The 16,909-nt window shown below is 38.5% G+C and overlaps 1 protein-coding gene across 5 annotated transcripts in view; it reads right to left on the bottom strand.

The window, feature by feature from the left end:
- HDAC9 (histone deacetylase 9) overlaps positions 1–16,909 on the bottom strand; it is a 91,486-nt gene that overhangs the window by 12,293 nt on the left and 62,284 nt on the right. For 3 of the 5 annotated variants that reach the window (XM_010154075.1, XM_010154076.1, XM_010154072.1), the window contains 2 exons: positions 6,232–6,347; positions 169–291 (listed from right to left, as the gene is read on the bottom strand). In XM_010154075.1, the coding sequence (XP_010152377.1) occupies positions 169–291; positions 6,232–6,347 (239 nt within the window). Of the gene's footprint in view, positions 1–168; positions 292–6,231; positions 6,348–9,144; positions 9,277–16,909 lie in introns of all 5 variants that reach the window. The other 2 variants (XM_010154071.1, XM_010154074.1) reach the window with 1 other exon arrangement.

Raw genomic sequence — 16,909 nt, 5'->3', positions numbered from 1 at the left:
AGAATGCTTATTGCTTTCAGGTTGTATCCTTAAATGTTGAGATGTTGCCTAATGCAAAGAAAGGTCTGAACTGCTTACGTTCCAAAATGCTAAAAAACAAGAGGCTAATCAGAAAGTAGGTTTTCTGGAAGCAAAAACAGACAGGAAGGCTTGAGACTGGTCACTTACGCTGATCTGAGGTTGTACTGCTGGAAGTCCTAAGGTGATGTTGGGCAGAGAAGGGGATGTGTACAGACTCAACAAGTTCACTGATTCATCCTGTATCAAAAGGCGTTGCTGTGAAACCAGATGCTGGAATAAAGGGAAAAACAACAGAAGTATGATCCCCAAGCTTTTTATCTTGGTTACTTTATCCTTGTTATGCTGCCACACTGAAAGCCAGTTATGCGTCATGCATTGGTTTGCAACCCAGTGGGGTTCCAGCTAAGGAAAAGTACTGTCCCTGTGAAAAAGCTGTTGATACTTCCTAAGAAAATAACTCATATATATTTACTTTTCAGTTTATATATTATTCCTTGGGATCATTCCTTAGTTAGTTAATCAAATTTCCGTGCAAATGTGAAATCTTGAGAATTCCTAGGACATTTCATCAACATCATCAACATTAGTTCTTCTCACCAACTGCACTTTCACAAGTAGAAACTCAGTGAGAATTTAGCTAACAAATTAAGCAGTATATTTAGCCTTATCAAAGGTGTCAGAAATGTGGATGTATTAGACCTTTACTTTACCGTAGTTATTAGAATTTTTGTTGTAAGGTATGATACGTGGTTTGTACCAAGTCCATGTATTTTCTTACCCTGATATGAGGATGTTTCAGGCACATTATTTACTTCCACTGACATAGGAATTTTGTGTAGAAAGTCAGGCAGATTGCCACATCTACCATTTAAAAAAAAAAGTACCATCTCTTTCTGTATATGCATATACACAAACCCAGCATCCTATAATTCTCTGATGGTGGGATACCCCTCACACCCTTCCTAATTAATTCCCCTCCAGTTAAAGATTTTAACACTTCTTTTGAAGCCTTGTAATATAATTTTCAAGGACATGGAATTGCTAATATATTTTTAATTACTGTCAAGTAAAACCAGACATTCCACAAAGATCACCCTCTGCCTTTCCACTGAGATTCATTGGGAAGAAACATAAAAAGTTACATTACCACCAACAGGAATCTTTTTGAAGCCTTCGCCTTTCTGCTTTAACATTCATGTTTTTCAAGATGTGGTCTAGTATAGTTGCTTGAATTACATTTTCTGTTTAACTCTTGCTTCCCTCCCAGAACTTTAACAGAATAAGAGCTACAAAGGTCTTATTAGACTTAGGAACTCTGGCATGATATGGTCCCCAAGGGAACAACATCCTTGAAAAAGAATACCCTGTGTAACAGTATGACACAGTGACTGCTTTCTTCCCAAACAAAAAGCATATGGGACTCCAATAATAGACCACCTCCAAGAGGGATACTGCACACTCGGGCTTTGACTAAAGTAAATATAATAACTTGTCAAGCATGTTGTGGGGAGCTGTAGATTTTCCTCTGGACAAACCTGGAATATCAATTAACTCTGTAAAATACTTTCTGCTAATACAATGCAACTTCAGACCATCAATGAAAAGTGGTTAAGCACAAAAACACAGGATGTTATTTCAAAACATAACCTTCCTCATACAGTTTGTTTGGAGATACGACCTATCACTGAGACAATAACAGTAGAAATCTAACTCTGTAATTTTCTTTTGGTGCCTAGGGAATGTCAACAGATAGCATACAAAACAAAGAAGCTTCACTTGTATATTACATTAATTCCCAGCTAAAACTGTCTTGCCTTGGTAACAACCACCTTTGACCATGAATAAAACCAAATATGCCAAGACTATGGAGATATTATGAGGGAGTCTACATTTAACAGAAGATTAGCTGAAAAAGGACGCTGCAGCAGCCCTCATGTGACTAGTATGTAGAATAATGTAGAATATAATCAACTTGGTAGCAACTGCAGCATCTATACAAAGCTACTTTAAAGATGCACATTTCCATTTTCATTTTCAGTATGGCACAATGATCCTCTAAGATTTGAATTAACAAACACAGCCACAGCAGGGTGTATAGCAGTAAAGCACATTCCCACATCAAGGTTAGGCATGATTGTTTCATGAGGCAGAATCAATCATATTATTTACCATGGGAGTTCAATGTTGAAAAGAGGAATTTATTAGTAAGAGCATTTCCATAAAAATCTTAATACGGCTAATAATTAGTAATTTTCATCTGGGGAGGTAACTGATTTTTAAAACATATTTTCAGATAATATTAGCCTAAACGTCAGTTAAACCTGACCTCCCAAAAAAGGTTTAGTAGCCCACCTGCATAGATTAGGGTCCTGCCTATGCTGAAGCACAACTGCATGACTCCAGCTGCAGCTTCTCTTCTTACACAGTTGGTAACACCTTGAAATGGTGACACAAACTGGAGCTGCCAGCAGTGTCATTTGAGAGCACGATGGCTGAGCCACGGTCCCCGTCCTACAGGCAGACTTGATGGTTGGCATTGGCACCTAAAGTACCCCAAAGAGCAACTGCCCTACTTGCTCCTCTACATACTTACTCACTGTGTCCATGGATCCTGCTTCCTGATGCTGAAAATACTCTATCAACAGAGTTACCACCCTTCTTCTAAAAGAGCACAATAACTAAATGTAACAGGACATGATGACCTGACCCACCAGGGAAGTTGTGGATGCCCCATCCCTGGAAGTGTTCAAGGCCAGGCTGGATGAGGCTTTGAGCAACCTGGTCTAGTGCAAGGTGTCCCTGCCCATGGCAGGGGGGGTGGAACTAGATGGTCTTTAAGGTCCCTTCCGACACAAACCATTCTGTGACTCTATGATGACAAAGTAACCGTGATTAGTTATTGTACTTCTGTTTTGGTACTGTGACCTGCTGAGAAGCAGGATCACCCAATTCATGTGTGCACATTTATATACACGTTTATATATTAGGAGCGAAAGAGGAAATGTTTTGGCTTTAATACTGCTAAATTGTGGAGCTACAGTGAAGTTGTCACAGCTTTGAACATCACAATTACATTCTTACTTCTTAAGGCTTTTGGGGGTGGGTTTTTTGCTAATTAATTAGACTGTTCACATCACTTGAAGCAAATCTCACCAGCTGGACAGAAACCTACATATTTGCCACTAGCCACTTGCAAAGAACACCTCAAGGAGCTGAGTATTAGAAACACAGTGCTGTGGGGTTGCACAAATCAAGTACGTGTTTATCTGCCATGCATGTCATTAATGTCTTCTGTATAATCAGGTAATATTCTAGGAAATGCTGCTCTGGAAAGCACAAATGTAAGAGAAAGAAAATGACTTGAAGCCCGCTTACACCAATTGGAAACTTTCCATTGCATTCAATGGCTTTTGACCAGGCTGTGAATGCCTGACATTAATCATTTCACATGGCTAAGGCAGGTTGTCCCTCTGAACTCAAGGGACGTGCTGTGCGGAGGTTCAGACCTGCTTGCATTTCTCATGCAAGTAAGATTTAGCCCCAGCACAGCAGGTGACCTGAAAGTGTACGGCATGCTACAAGAGACAAATAGCTACTGCGGTGAACCTTGATGATACTGGAGACAACTGGGCCTAATAAAAACAGCATTTTATTTGTAAGGTGCAATTAAAATCTTGAGTTTAACTTTCAAGATTCATATAATGAGACTAGTATTTTAACAAATGATACTGAAAGCACCATTAAGGGAACTGTGAGAGTAAAAGATTATCTGCAAAAATGTTGCATTTGCAATGCATATTTGTTCATTCAGAAAAACATAAACCTCTGGCCACCAGACTGTCTGCTCCGGAGGGTAAACCACTTAAAACTCTTACTTTTCAAAGAGATATGGCAAAAATACTCTAAAAATCTGTTTCATTACTGATAATGCTCTAATTCTGTCTATGCACTAGGAGTGTAATCACTTATGGTACTGACTCATGTTTTACTGGTAAATGGCCCTCTGTCATAGCAACCTGTTTTCCCCCAGCAAAGAGTGCTTTATTTGCTGCCATGAAAACCGCGGTTATCCACCCACTCATATGAGCACAACACTTACTGCAAATGTCACAACAACAATTATGAAACAACAGTAATATGAGTCATGCAGGATTACAGCAAAACAAGTGATATTTGGGGTGATTTTGGAACACTTATCCTATTGTTAGAAACTTATGTACTTTGTGTATCTGATGAAAAATTGATTAGATGTTTAGTCTTTGAGAGCTGGCAGCTAATGCTAAACTAGAAAAGAGGTATGTAGGAGTTTGGCTGCTGATAAACTACCAAAGAAAATCCCACTGAAATCAAAATGCACTGAAGTTGAGAGTTACGGAAAAATGTCTGAGCCCACAGGACCACAGTATTAACAGTCAAGTAACCAGAGAGGCAAAGAAACCGCCGACTGGATCCAAAAATGGAAGTCAGTAGTTCCAGCTTCTTAGCACACTTGCAGCCAGCGAAGTGACTGACTATGGCACGCAGAGCTCAACTTCTAAAGGAACTTCCTAGGCTCATTTGAGCATCTGTGATTGTATAGTGAGGCTCTAACTCCTGATGTCGTGCACAGTCATGGCAAATGATATGCGATGCAGTGTTCTATTAATCAACAGAATGTAACTCTGCTGGTTCTTTCTTCAACCCTTCCGAATCTCCCCAAAGAGAGATTGCCAGCCTGACCACATTGTAGGCATGTCTGACGGCAGTTCAGCACCGTGGGCAAATGTCCAGAAACCAGGGAAAGTAACAAGCACCGTGTATCAGTCAGTGACTATTTCCTTTGCACTCTGTAGTATCCTCAGGTCAACAGAAGACCCAACTGGATAAAATTTCCTGCTTAGTACAGCACCAACACCCACATATTACAAACTTCAGTCTAAAACATTTCCAATATTAAAGTATACAATTTAATTCCATTGAACTACGACCTGATCTAATCCAAATGGGGGATCTTACTCTGCATCATTCACATTTCTTTGCAATCACATAGAGGGGGGCTATGAGGCAACACCACATGTTAGCCATCAATGCAATTTTTTTTTCTTTCTGGTTACGGGCCAGAGAGAGGCTACTAATCAGTGTGCAGAGGTCACCCACCTGCCCCCTGGATCATAGTTCACACACACAATTAATTCATTATGGGGAAAAGGCACTGCTGGAGGTTGAACTGCCCATTCCAGTTTTTTTTTTTGAGGTGAATGTCCTGCCACTGACCTGGAGAAATAGCTCCATTAGCTAAAACTCTGTTTAATCACATTTTCTTATTCATTTTTTCTGACATGAACAGTATAAACCAAGAATTAATAGAAAACTTTGCTATCAAAGCAGGAATTGCTGTAAGTATAGGTACTGGATTCAGAATATTGTGGAATCTGATTCTCTCTTAGTTCCATTGATTTATTGTCCCTTTACAATATTACCATGGAAAGCATGACTTAGGCATGTCATCTATGCTAAATGAGGTTTATCACAATTGATTTACCATACCATCTGCATTCCTGTTGTTATAGACATGCATGTATGAAATAGAATAAGGAATAGTTAAGATTCCTTCCGTGTACGGTCTTGCTTTACAAAACAAGTATCCAAGACTCCTGGCATGTCAGTTACGCTGGTAAGTACTGCCTAGATAAGGAAACTGAGGTAACAGTGAGATAAGAGCCAAATGTGAAAAAGGATTTAGTCATCTAACTCCAATCATGTAATTAAAAAAATCTACTTCAGCAGCCATCTGAACCTGGGACCACTTATAGGTTTTAGGGTAACCAATGTTTAAATCACAATTTTGCATGTGAAAGCTCTTCATCAGTGTTCAGCATTGTGCACCTCTTCAGGTTATACCAGAAGGTAATGCTCTGCAGCACAGACGCTTCCAAGTTCCTTCCACAGCTCCCTCCCACTCTTCCAGTAGCATCACTGCTGTTTTTGTTTGGACTTTTGCTACCAAAGAGTCTCCCGGACATGCATCTCATATATGGAGATGTATCTCAGGTATAACATTGATGTCAGCTTGCAGTGTCCTGGTATCCCTGATAATTCTTGTCCTGGTATCCCTGATAATTCTATCTTTTGCAATTATTCTGCTTGTGAGTATACTCAAATTGAATTTTCAAATCTCTCCAGTCTAGAAATCTGAGCATTTAGCTACCCAATAAGGAGAAAGAATCTTACCTCAGCTTGAATGTTAGATGGCAAAACTGAGGTTTCATTTTCTGTTATACTGCTGGTCGGACCATTGCTTGGGGAACTGGGACCTGATCCAGGGGAGCTGCTACTGATTGAGGACTCTGAAAAACATATTAAGCATACATGAATTTCACACTGGAAAGGAACACATGATCTTGATTAATTGTCTGCTCTTGAGGGCACTTTTTTTTTCCTGTTGAAAAGTTTTTATCAGTTATGAATAAACCATTTACTTACATTAAAGATTTTTAATTCACTCCCATTTCTTTTGGTTTTCCTTTAACAGGGCTAACATGGAAAGATACTCCTGGCTTTCCCCTTGTGATCTGTCTGCTTCACAAAGGAAGAAATTACTATTTATTTCTCCCACAAAAAAGGTAGGATACCTCATATACATAGAACTTGTAATGAGTAAAAAGAAAGAGAATTATTTTCTTTTTAATTGCAAAGACTCCTGCCTCTGTAAGAGATCAAAATAACAGAGATAGCAGGCTTGCAAAGGTCATGATTATGTGTCGTCAATTCATGAGGCCTACTCCCATCCCCTTGCTGTTTAGAAATAAGATGAGCCTGTTGTGGACTAATCATTACATATATAATAATAATGTCAAAATATACACCACTTTCACTGTATCCTTGGCATAAATACAGAGGAATATTTACAGCATAAAAAAATCTTAAAATAGCATTTGAAAGGCTGCATGTTATCTCGATTTACAATTTCCCGAGTTCTGTCTAAGATAAAGGGAGGAGGATGATCTTGTGTTGTATTGAGTTATTCTAATCCTATATTGATATAAATTAAAATTATGTAATGGAAACAGTTAACAAGGTTAAAGATGGAAGAGTGCAGCGTTAGTAGAGGTAAGCCTATTACATTGGATAGCTTCCAAATTAAAGTACACAATAAGTTAAAACAGTTAATATCTAAATGTGCAGGTAAATATTCTACAGCCACTTCTTTGCTTCTTCACTCATTCTGCTACAGTTCATATGTAAAATATATCCTCAGTTTGACTGAAATTCACGGCAGATTTCCCAGCTGTTTCTTCAACCTGTAGCTTTTTCCTATTACAGCTAACTTCAACTTACTGAAGTGAATCTGTACCCAGCTATATTAACTGCTCAGGTAAAGTTCTTGCATTGCATTCTCACTAGTTTTCACAGAGGAGCAGAAACACACACTTACTCTTTTTTCTCAGATTACAATAGTACTTTCTGTATAAAGCGACATTTTAAGAAGGGCTATTTTCAGTTATATAATTAACAACAACAAAAAAAAGGTTTCAGCCAGAAATGTTTGATCAGGGAAGTTTTGATTATGAAAGATGCAAAATGTCATACAGCCGATATTAATAAGCATAACGGCAATCTCTAAAAGCTCCGAATTATTGTCAGAGCTAGGAAGAGAACACATTTATCTTCACGTTTCTACTTTTTCAGTGGCTGCAGAAATAAACCTCTGGGGGTAAGTATTTCATTTTTTACCTTCCTTTTGGGCATAGAAAATATAAAGCTAAAACAAAGGATGTGGAGATCAAGAATCTCATAAGAGCTTCAGCAAATAGAAATAATAAATTAGTTGTAAAAAAATCTGAACTGGAAATAATTTATAGGGAAATTACCTTATTTAGTTACTTTCATACTTACATTCACACCCATGTCCCAGTTTTACACGTGACATCCTGTGGAAGTTGTCAAAAGTATTGCATGTACAGGGACACTGATGTGAATTTGTTCATCCTGTGTTGTATTTCCATCCTAGCGTGACATAATTCTGACACACCAAGTGAATTCAGATACGTCTGACAGACTAGTAACAGTTGGTTCCATCAACATATAGCCTGATGATAACATCACTTGAACAAGCCACGAGGCTACCAAATATTGATGCAAAGTCAAAGCAAGAAACTTCAGAATGAGGCCAAATACAGTAAATACTCTTTTCTTTCAAATCAGCAGATAAGGCCTTGGCAGCAAACTAATCCTAAGGGCTAAATATGAGAGGACTTTAGGCTGTTTGGGAACTCAGGTGCAATTCTTCAAAATAATACATGTGACAAAGTTTACCACTCTGCAATACCAAACAAGTGAAAGAAAGCCTTAACGTCCATGGTTTACCCACCCTGTCACTTTTTAAGTTCCAGGGCAAGAAAACAAACACTACTTGATGACAAATTTTTACTTGGCTTTCTTCCCCTTTTATTCTTCTCTATATACGTAATTCTGTACTTTTACACCCTAAAAGTTCCCTTTCAATTACTAAGAACCCTTGCTATCTGCTATGACCAGCAATATGCCACTGAACATTTAAACGTTTCAACTCTTTCTTCTCAAAAAACAGCTTAGTGAGCCCTTACATCAAAACCACCTAATCTTGACATTTTCAAACAAGAGAAACCAGAGGGACAGGAGCAAACACAACACTCCAAAAGGTCCTTGATCAACCTAACCAATACCAGATAGGTGTTTCCGCACCTGCTATTAGAATCTTCATTTTCCATGGGAGATGGGAAGTGGGATATACAAGACTCAAAATGTTGGCCACGTACAGAAGACACAAATTAAGGGAACAGACTATTCTTGTTTTCTCCTTTAATGTCCATTGCCACCAACAATCGATCATTTATTTGTTCTTGTACTTGCTGTTGTAAAGTACTGTTTTCCAACCTAGTTTAAAAGTATGGCTTTCAACTTGACACTGACTTTGTAGTAAGTGGTAGATTACAAGCTATTCATACAGACCACTTATTTCATATGGTTTTCTTTTCCAGAAAGAAAAAAAAGCAGAAAAAAAAAGATACAACCTTTTGTTTAGCAAACCATTTCAGTTCCAAAATACCACCACTATTCTGTGAGCAACTGCAGCTGATACAGAATCTCTCCATTCTTAATTACCTGTCACCTCGAAGAGTCGCTTCTTGAATGAACTGACAACATTTCCATCCTTTCTCCTGAGTAAAGGACTGCTTCTCCTTTCTGTCACCTTTTGTTTTAACCTTGAACGTACCTTCAAATTGGGCTCTGAAGCTGGAAAAAAAGAGAATAAAATAAACTATTAAAAATCAAATTACTGCTTTGTGTCAGGGACCTCTGACATTCCCTGTAGGACTTATCTGGTCCACAGGGAGCTTGGAGGCAGAGAGTTTACTGCCCATCCTCCCCAGCTATCCTGCTCTTCTTCATACAACTCCATTTCAGACTGGAGGCTAGTAAAGGGAGGAAAAGAGCTGAAAAGCTTTGGACCCCAGTATTTTTCTCATCCCATTTTAATTCTGAAGATACCCATTAATTATTGTTAATATCATAAGCATTAATTATAGATGAATGCAACTTTTATTCTACATAATTTTTCTCTCTCTTGTAGGTGAATACTTAGATGGCAATATATCTTGGAACTTGTAACCTTGTAACTAGATTATGGTCTGATGACAGAAACAGAGAAAAGCCTCCACTGGTGCCTTTTGATTACTCTTAGAAATATAAATTATGACAAGCCTTGCTGGCAGAACATTTCTTGGTCAGCAATTTTAGGCACAGACCTTCAATGTTTTCTGAGTAACACACCAAACAACCAGATTTATGACAGTGTCCTAAGAACATTTACACAGAAAAATATATGCTCTGAAAACGAAGAAGTAGGATTGATTCCCAGAAAACCTAGGATTATATTTAATGCACCTTGGGCAAGTTCCACCTTTGTTTCCTAAATGAACACTTTTTTTCGTATGAAGTTCAGAGATGAAGCTCTGATGTGCTTTTTGGTTTGTGATATTTTTAGCATGTTAAAATGTTTCATGTACTGACTTATCTGTTCTTCTAAGTAAACCCTACATCGAACAGACTGCTAAGAGCTAGTGAAAGATAATAGTAGAATAGAATTTGTTTGTATTTCCCTTTCTGGAACTGGGGCTTGGCAAAGCAGCATCTCAAAATAGAGAGAGATGGAAATTGGGATCAGCTCTCTCTCCTGTCCACAGGCCAAAGCCTAGTCTAAAAGAAGGAGCAAGAGTTAGCAGAAAAACAAATTAATAAAATCTTCATTCAATTCAGCTTTATACCATTTGTCACTTTGGAACAGGAACTCAATCCTACACTTCTAATTCCAGTCCCTGCCCAAAATGTAATATCATACATCCATTTCCTGCTGTCTTACTTGTTTCCTTGGGGATGGGGACATTAGAAATGCCCACACTGTGAGTGCTGCTGTAAGCTGCAGTACCTGCTGTCGTGCACTGGTTTTGCCACGTACTACATCTCTCTTGGCAAGTGCTCCCTTCTAAGTGGTCTGTGACTTGAGTACATTTCAGACCAAGATACACAGGTGAGCAAAGCACCGGAAAACTTTAATAATAACAATACTAACAAGTAATTTATTTTTTATCAGTTATTACCATTATTAAGACCATCAATGATTTGTCAGCTGAGATACAATTTACTATGAAACTGAAAATATAAGGACAGGCTAAGATTACACTACATGCTTTCACCACAGGTCTCACACAGGTACAATGACACTTGGAAGAAAAGGTGTTCATTCCTTTTGCACTTAATAGTTTTATATTATTTTGTATTCTTAAAATTTAGGAGACTATTTCCATAACCATGACAGACTAATGTCATACAAATCCTCTGCAACACTCGCTGAAGAAATGCTCAACTTCTGTATGAATGTTTCATGTTCAGTCACAGCGATTGCATTTCTATTTTTACCACACTCCCATCATATTCTACATCTGAATCAATCACAGAAGCAGAGAAAGCAGACTTTGATGTCAATGTCTCAATTATGAGGCATCTGAGAAGACAGTCCTTGCATGAAAGATGATGATAATTTTAAAGTGGAAATAATAAATTTGAAAATAAAACAGCATGGGGAAGAGTGGTTTCTAAATTATAAAATAAACCTCCCAATTAAAAACAAAGCCAAGGTTTGAAGAGTGTTCACTTCAAAGACAGGCTTTCTTGAACATCTCCCATGACACACTGCCAGCTCCTAACATGGTACCAGCTAGGATTTGATGGCTGGCAATAAGAATTCAAGTTCCAGTGCACTAAATATATGCATTTAACCAGTTTGAGCATGTTTGCTTACTCCAACAGAAAAAATGCAGAACTGCGAGGTGCGTTTCTTGATACCCATCTGCGGCATTGACTTAAAGTGTGACCGTACCATCCCGCCTCACTGACGCTGAAGAAGAATTATTGTTGACTGCAACAAGTATGGACCACAGCAGCAGTCGTATGTGGTCAGTGCACTCCTACATGAAGGCAGGAGTAACACATCTATAACTGTCAACTGCCTTTGGATAGTTAAAAAGGCAAAATTAAGCTTCAAGGATAGAGCTGTGGATTAAAATTATAAATGTGTATATGCATATATACACACAGACTACCCCAAAGCACATACATGAGATTATTTAGAAATTATTTTAATCCTTTAAACTGTGAAATGCAAAAATAGTGAGCAAAAAGTGAAAACAAATTTTTCTAACTTTTTTTTTTTTTTAATTAAACTGTTCCTCTAGCATTTGTAAGGCACTAGGAAAGCCTTAGTGGTAAATGGTGAAGAATTATGATAATTGATCTGCCTTAAGTTTGAAATGAGCATTAGGTTCAATACTTTAACTAGTGGTTCTTAGAAGTGGTCTATGGAGCGATAATGCTCAAAATAACTGTTCTGCATTAGCCATCCCTCTAAGTATTTCTGCTGTACAGTATTAGCAGCTTTGCTCATTTTAATTAATCCACTGCCAGGGCTGACTATGTTCATCACCCAAAGGCATTCTCTATGTGGAAGTGTCACATAGGGAGCCAGTGCCAAATAACTTCTGAGGCTAAAGCTTTACTCGCTGGCTGGCTGCAGTGTAGCTCCCTCATGCAGATACAAGCCCCTGAGAATTAACCTTTTTTTGCTCCATTAATACCACAAAATCTTAGAAAAGATCTTCATGCAGTCTATTTATGCAGTGGTTCAACCATAAACCAAGACACTAACTCAGCAAGATAATTAATGCACATGGCTAACTTTCTGTACAGCCAGCATCCCACTGGGGTCCAGGACTCAAAACTAGATTAATTCCACCCCATACAGGATATGTCCTGTATCTCACCTTCCTGAGGAAACGGGGCCTCTCTGAAGCACTGGAGGTGCTCGATAAGGTGGGGTTTGTTGTGTTAGATTCCTGCAACTATAGTGGGCTGAATCCTCTGACCAAGGGGCCAGAAAGCCAGTGACAAGAGAAAACAAGCATGTGGCTGGGAGTGTGTCAGATGAGGAAAACAGGACTGCAGCAGCAGTAGGCTGGCAGGTTGGGCTATTCATCTAAAGTACTGCTAAGAACCAGTATAGATCTGATACTGGCCTAATTGGTCGCTATTTGCCTAGCCTCTTTGCTCCACAAATCTTTGCACTTCTACTACATTTAGCACTCTTGAACAACTAATAATCAGTTCGCACTTGGAAAAAATACATTATTTAAGAGTGTCTTGTTACCAAGAAAACAGAAAGACACAGCTATTTTCTCTGAAGGCCATCAAAGCCCATGCCATTGATCTCTATGTGAATCAGTTGATACCCATTCAAGCAATTAACTCGAGTGGACTTCAGGAAAGACTAGCCTGAAAATTACTTTGTTTATGTAACTGTGCAACATAATTTAAAATAATGAGATGTTGCACTAATGTGGCTTGTTCAGTCTCATTGCTACTACCTGACATTCTCTTTTTAGTGTTGGTAGTAATGAACTGGTATTACTCTTTAAATGACTGTAACAGAGAAACAGGTATGAAAGATACAGAAAGTATTAGCTTAAACAACAACAGAAGATATCACAGGCAACCCAGGGATTGGTTACCTAACTGCTTGGCATGACTCGTAATTATCTCTACAGAATTGAAAACTGGTTTGAGGTGAAGATCACAGACAGCTTCTCAAAGATATTTTTCATCTTTTATGGCAGCTTCATATAGCAATAAAGAGTAAGTAACTGTACTGTTAAAAAAGGAAAATATACAGGCTTCTATAGAGGTATATGTTAATTTCATCACTGCAACCATCATTGATCAGGTGAAAGAAAACTGTTCTCTCCTGAGAAACAACATAATGAAACACAAGCGTGACATATAGGAAAATGATTTGGTGAAGTCATTATGTCCTATACTCCATTTTGCTTAATATTAGCGATTTACAGATACTAGCATTAAAGCTAGTATCTTGCCTGAGGCAAGACTGCCACCAAATGAGCTGGTTTTTTTTTTTTTTTTTGACAGGGCTTTGCTTCACTGTCTCTTTTTATTAAATACACAGAGATATTTAAGAAGAAGGGATAAAAATACTTTCTACGCATACGGAGAGTACATATATATGAAGGGAATGTAAAAGATAATAATGCACTACTTTCTGATGGTTCCTGGAACACAGTACTACTTTTGTATCAGAACTGTGCCAACTTCAGCATTTAATGAACCCAGGCAGGAAATGGGGGATGGGAGAGGGTGCATAGCAAGCAGGTCCCCATCTCGAGGCTAAAGCCATATATAGGAAACCTGAAGAACAGAAAGTGAGCTTTTGTCCAGACTTTGAAAGGCTCTAAAGTGAAAGCATTTCCTTTTCCTCACTGGCAGGCTGGCTTAGAAAAGCTGTGGGACGGTCGAGGTAAATGATGCTAAATTTGGCTATGAAGATTCCAACAACAGCACGAGCAACAGCGGCAAAATTCACATCTTACTTGTGAATGATAAATTGCTCCCTATTGCCCAGGCACCAGCTGTTATCACTAAGATCATTCTGAAACAGTAACTTGGACTTCTCTAAGTATTTAAGTCAACATAAACAACTAAGAAACAAAGACTTCATGATCTTGAAGCAAATCTTTACTGGTATTCTATATTTCTTTAGCTGTCTTTTCTTTTTTTTTTTTTAAGCTGTGAAGGGTCACATATTATACTGATTTGAATTGCTGTACTCCATGCAGGAGTTATTGTTTTTTCCTGCCTTATATATTAAAGTATCAATAAAGCACTACATAGTCAAGGATCTTTCTTTTTTCACACCACACAGATTGTTATTTATTATACTATTGCACTAGAGACCGATACACAGATAAGCATTATGTGCTTTACAACACACAACCATGACAGGCCATGCCTGAAATAGATTAGAGTCTAAGGTACAGGAGAAAAGGATGATGATGAGTGTAGAGCAACAGAGGTACAAGAGGAAATAATGAGATGGTACTGGTTAGCACGATGGTTGTACTACCAGCATATCACTGGCTTATCCTTTGTCAAGTTTGTTTCTAGCACTAACAGCCAAGAGAAGTCCATCTAAGGTTCCTAAGAAGGTAGTCTGGGGGTAGTGGGCTAGGGAGAAACTTTCCAGGTTTCCCCCTCAGGGTGTAGGTAGAATGAAAGGCACAAGATATTCCTATTCACCATCAGAAAGGACAAACAAGGAGATAAGTCTGGTCTTCCTCACCAGAACTACGAGCACAACCAAAGCCAGGCAGAAGGCTGAGAACACAGATCAGATACCAAAACTGTTTCCAGCTACCTCAGCAGCTTTGTGGAGAGCTAGGAATGAGTTTGTCCTTCTGAGGGTCCCAATGGTCTCACAGCCTTTCCTTTGCTGCATGTGGTTTTTGCAGACATGTAAATAGTCTCTGCTCTGCATGGAGCTTCTGACTTCTGCTCTGGCTTCCTGTAGGCAGCCACAGACTGCTTCAGCCATCTCCACATAGCTGAATATATTAGGTATTGGCAAGATGAGCAGTGACTTTTTGTTTTTATGCACGACTGACTGACATTTGATGTAGCAGACCACGTCCTGATACAAGACAATACCAGACAATGAACATGTGGGACACCCTCCCCACTGGCTGACAGAATGGGAGATACCAGCATGCAGTACAGTTCAGGAGGTTCAGTGATTTCTAAATTCTGGTAACTTAAAATGCCATTTCTGAAAGAGTTTTAATTAGATTCATGAGACCGAAAGCTATTTACTCATGCCCTCTAAAGCTCTTCCAAGAACTACGCAGACCTGACCACTGGGTGGTCCCAACGAGGCGGGAGCACCAGAAGCAGCAGTACAGGATGGAGACACTCTTGTTTTTCTGGCTTGCATCACTGAATGTGTTTTCAGCATATACCAAAACTGTTTTCCTGTACAACCATTTGCTTTAAGGGGAGCACTGGTCATATGCGAAACCCTTTAGCCCTTTGCTTTACTTTACTTTTGTAAAATGTAGAATGCTTTATTTATTTAGACTAAGGTAAATATCCACTCCCTAAATAAAAAACCAGGTTTAGTGAAACACATGGTAAAAGAGCTAATTAGATTAAAGGGGATCTCGCAGCCTTTCAGTTCTCTTCAGGCTAAGGAAGCCAATTTAACAAGATTAGCAAATTTTCATTGATTTCCTAAAGAAGGTTCAAAAATGAAATATTCCCTGAAGCTGTTTTAAAAATTTAACTTTCCCTTCTTACTCACTGCAGTCAGTATGAAATAAAATTTCTGGTTTGTTACCCATGCAAACAAGTGTTATCTTTCCAGGAATGATTTATTAAGTAAGATGTAGGAATCACTTAGCATACTGATTGCATTTAGCCAGAATTAGTTCTTTATATTTTTCATTAAAATCTGATCAGTGCAATACATTTCCTCTCGATATTTGTTCTGCAAGTAACCTGTGAGGCAAAAGAACAGGTGTCTTAATAGAATTCTTAATAAATTCCATTCCTTAGCACAGAAGCAGCATCTCATTGCATTTGCACCACTGGGCTATATAGTGGTTTCAATAAGGCTGTGGTTTCACTGGGCCTCTTGAATCCTCGTTACATGTCAAGTCTGCTGAAACCATGGCATATTATTGCTATGTCAGGTCGTCTTATTCCATCTAAACTATTTTCCAAGAATAAATAGGGGATTAAAAAGCAAATAATACTGTATTATCTTGAAACAGAATAAAAGAACAAGAATATTTTAAAATTGATTCTCATCTTCTCTGCACATCTTCAAACTGTAATATTTTTGCACTTTTATAGCACCTATGGGAGCCAAATCACATTTGAGTTGTCAAGAGGTATAGAGGAGAAAGTAGAGGTGAAATGGGCCATTTAATAGAAGGCATCCCTCATTTGAATGGTACTAACCAAATTTAGATAGGCATGAAAGGCAGTCTTTCTGGTTAGGTCTCTATTGGTTATTCTCACCCACACTCCCAGTTATATACACCAGCTAGTTCTAGCTGGGAAGAAGCAATGCGAATAGAATATCATACTTTCTGCAAATATAGCAAATCCCACTCTTCAGCCTAAATCCTCCTCCAGCATCCACTGAATCACTAATTTTGCACAAGAAAAAATACCTTCTTCAGTGAAGAAGTACCAAAGATAACCCCCTAGCCCCAAAAGTCGAGTTTTTTGTGGGGTCACAATCTGACCCCTAGATACATGATTTATTTGTTACAGAATAATCATATTCATGATTATGTTGTTCCCCCACCCTCATACAAGAGAGAATCTGTTTACAGGGTGATTAAATTCCATTGATTTTTAACCTAGGAAAATATACAGCAGTGATAACTCACTGATGGCGGGCAAAAAGTATAATCTAATAATTCATCAACCTTCAGAAATTCATGATGAAACACCATCACCT

Source organism: Eurypyga helias, unplaced genomic scaffold (assembly GCF_000690775.1).
Source record: "Eurypyga helias isolate BGI_N326 unplaced genomic scaffold, ASM69077v1 scaffold23276, whole genome shotgun sequence".
Taxonomy (NCBI): domain Eukaryota; kingdom Metazoa; phylum Chordata; class Aves; order Eurypygiformes; family Eurypygidae; genus Eurypyga; species Eurypyga helias.
Note: the sequence above shows the minus strand (reverse complement) of the source record. Positions and strands in the feature narration are given on the sequence as shown.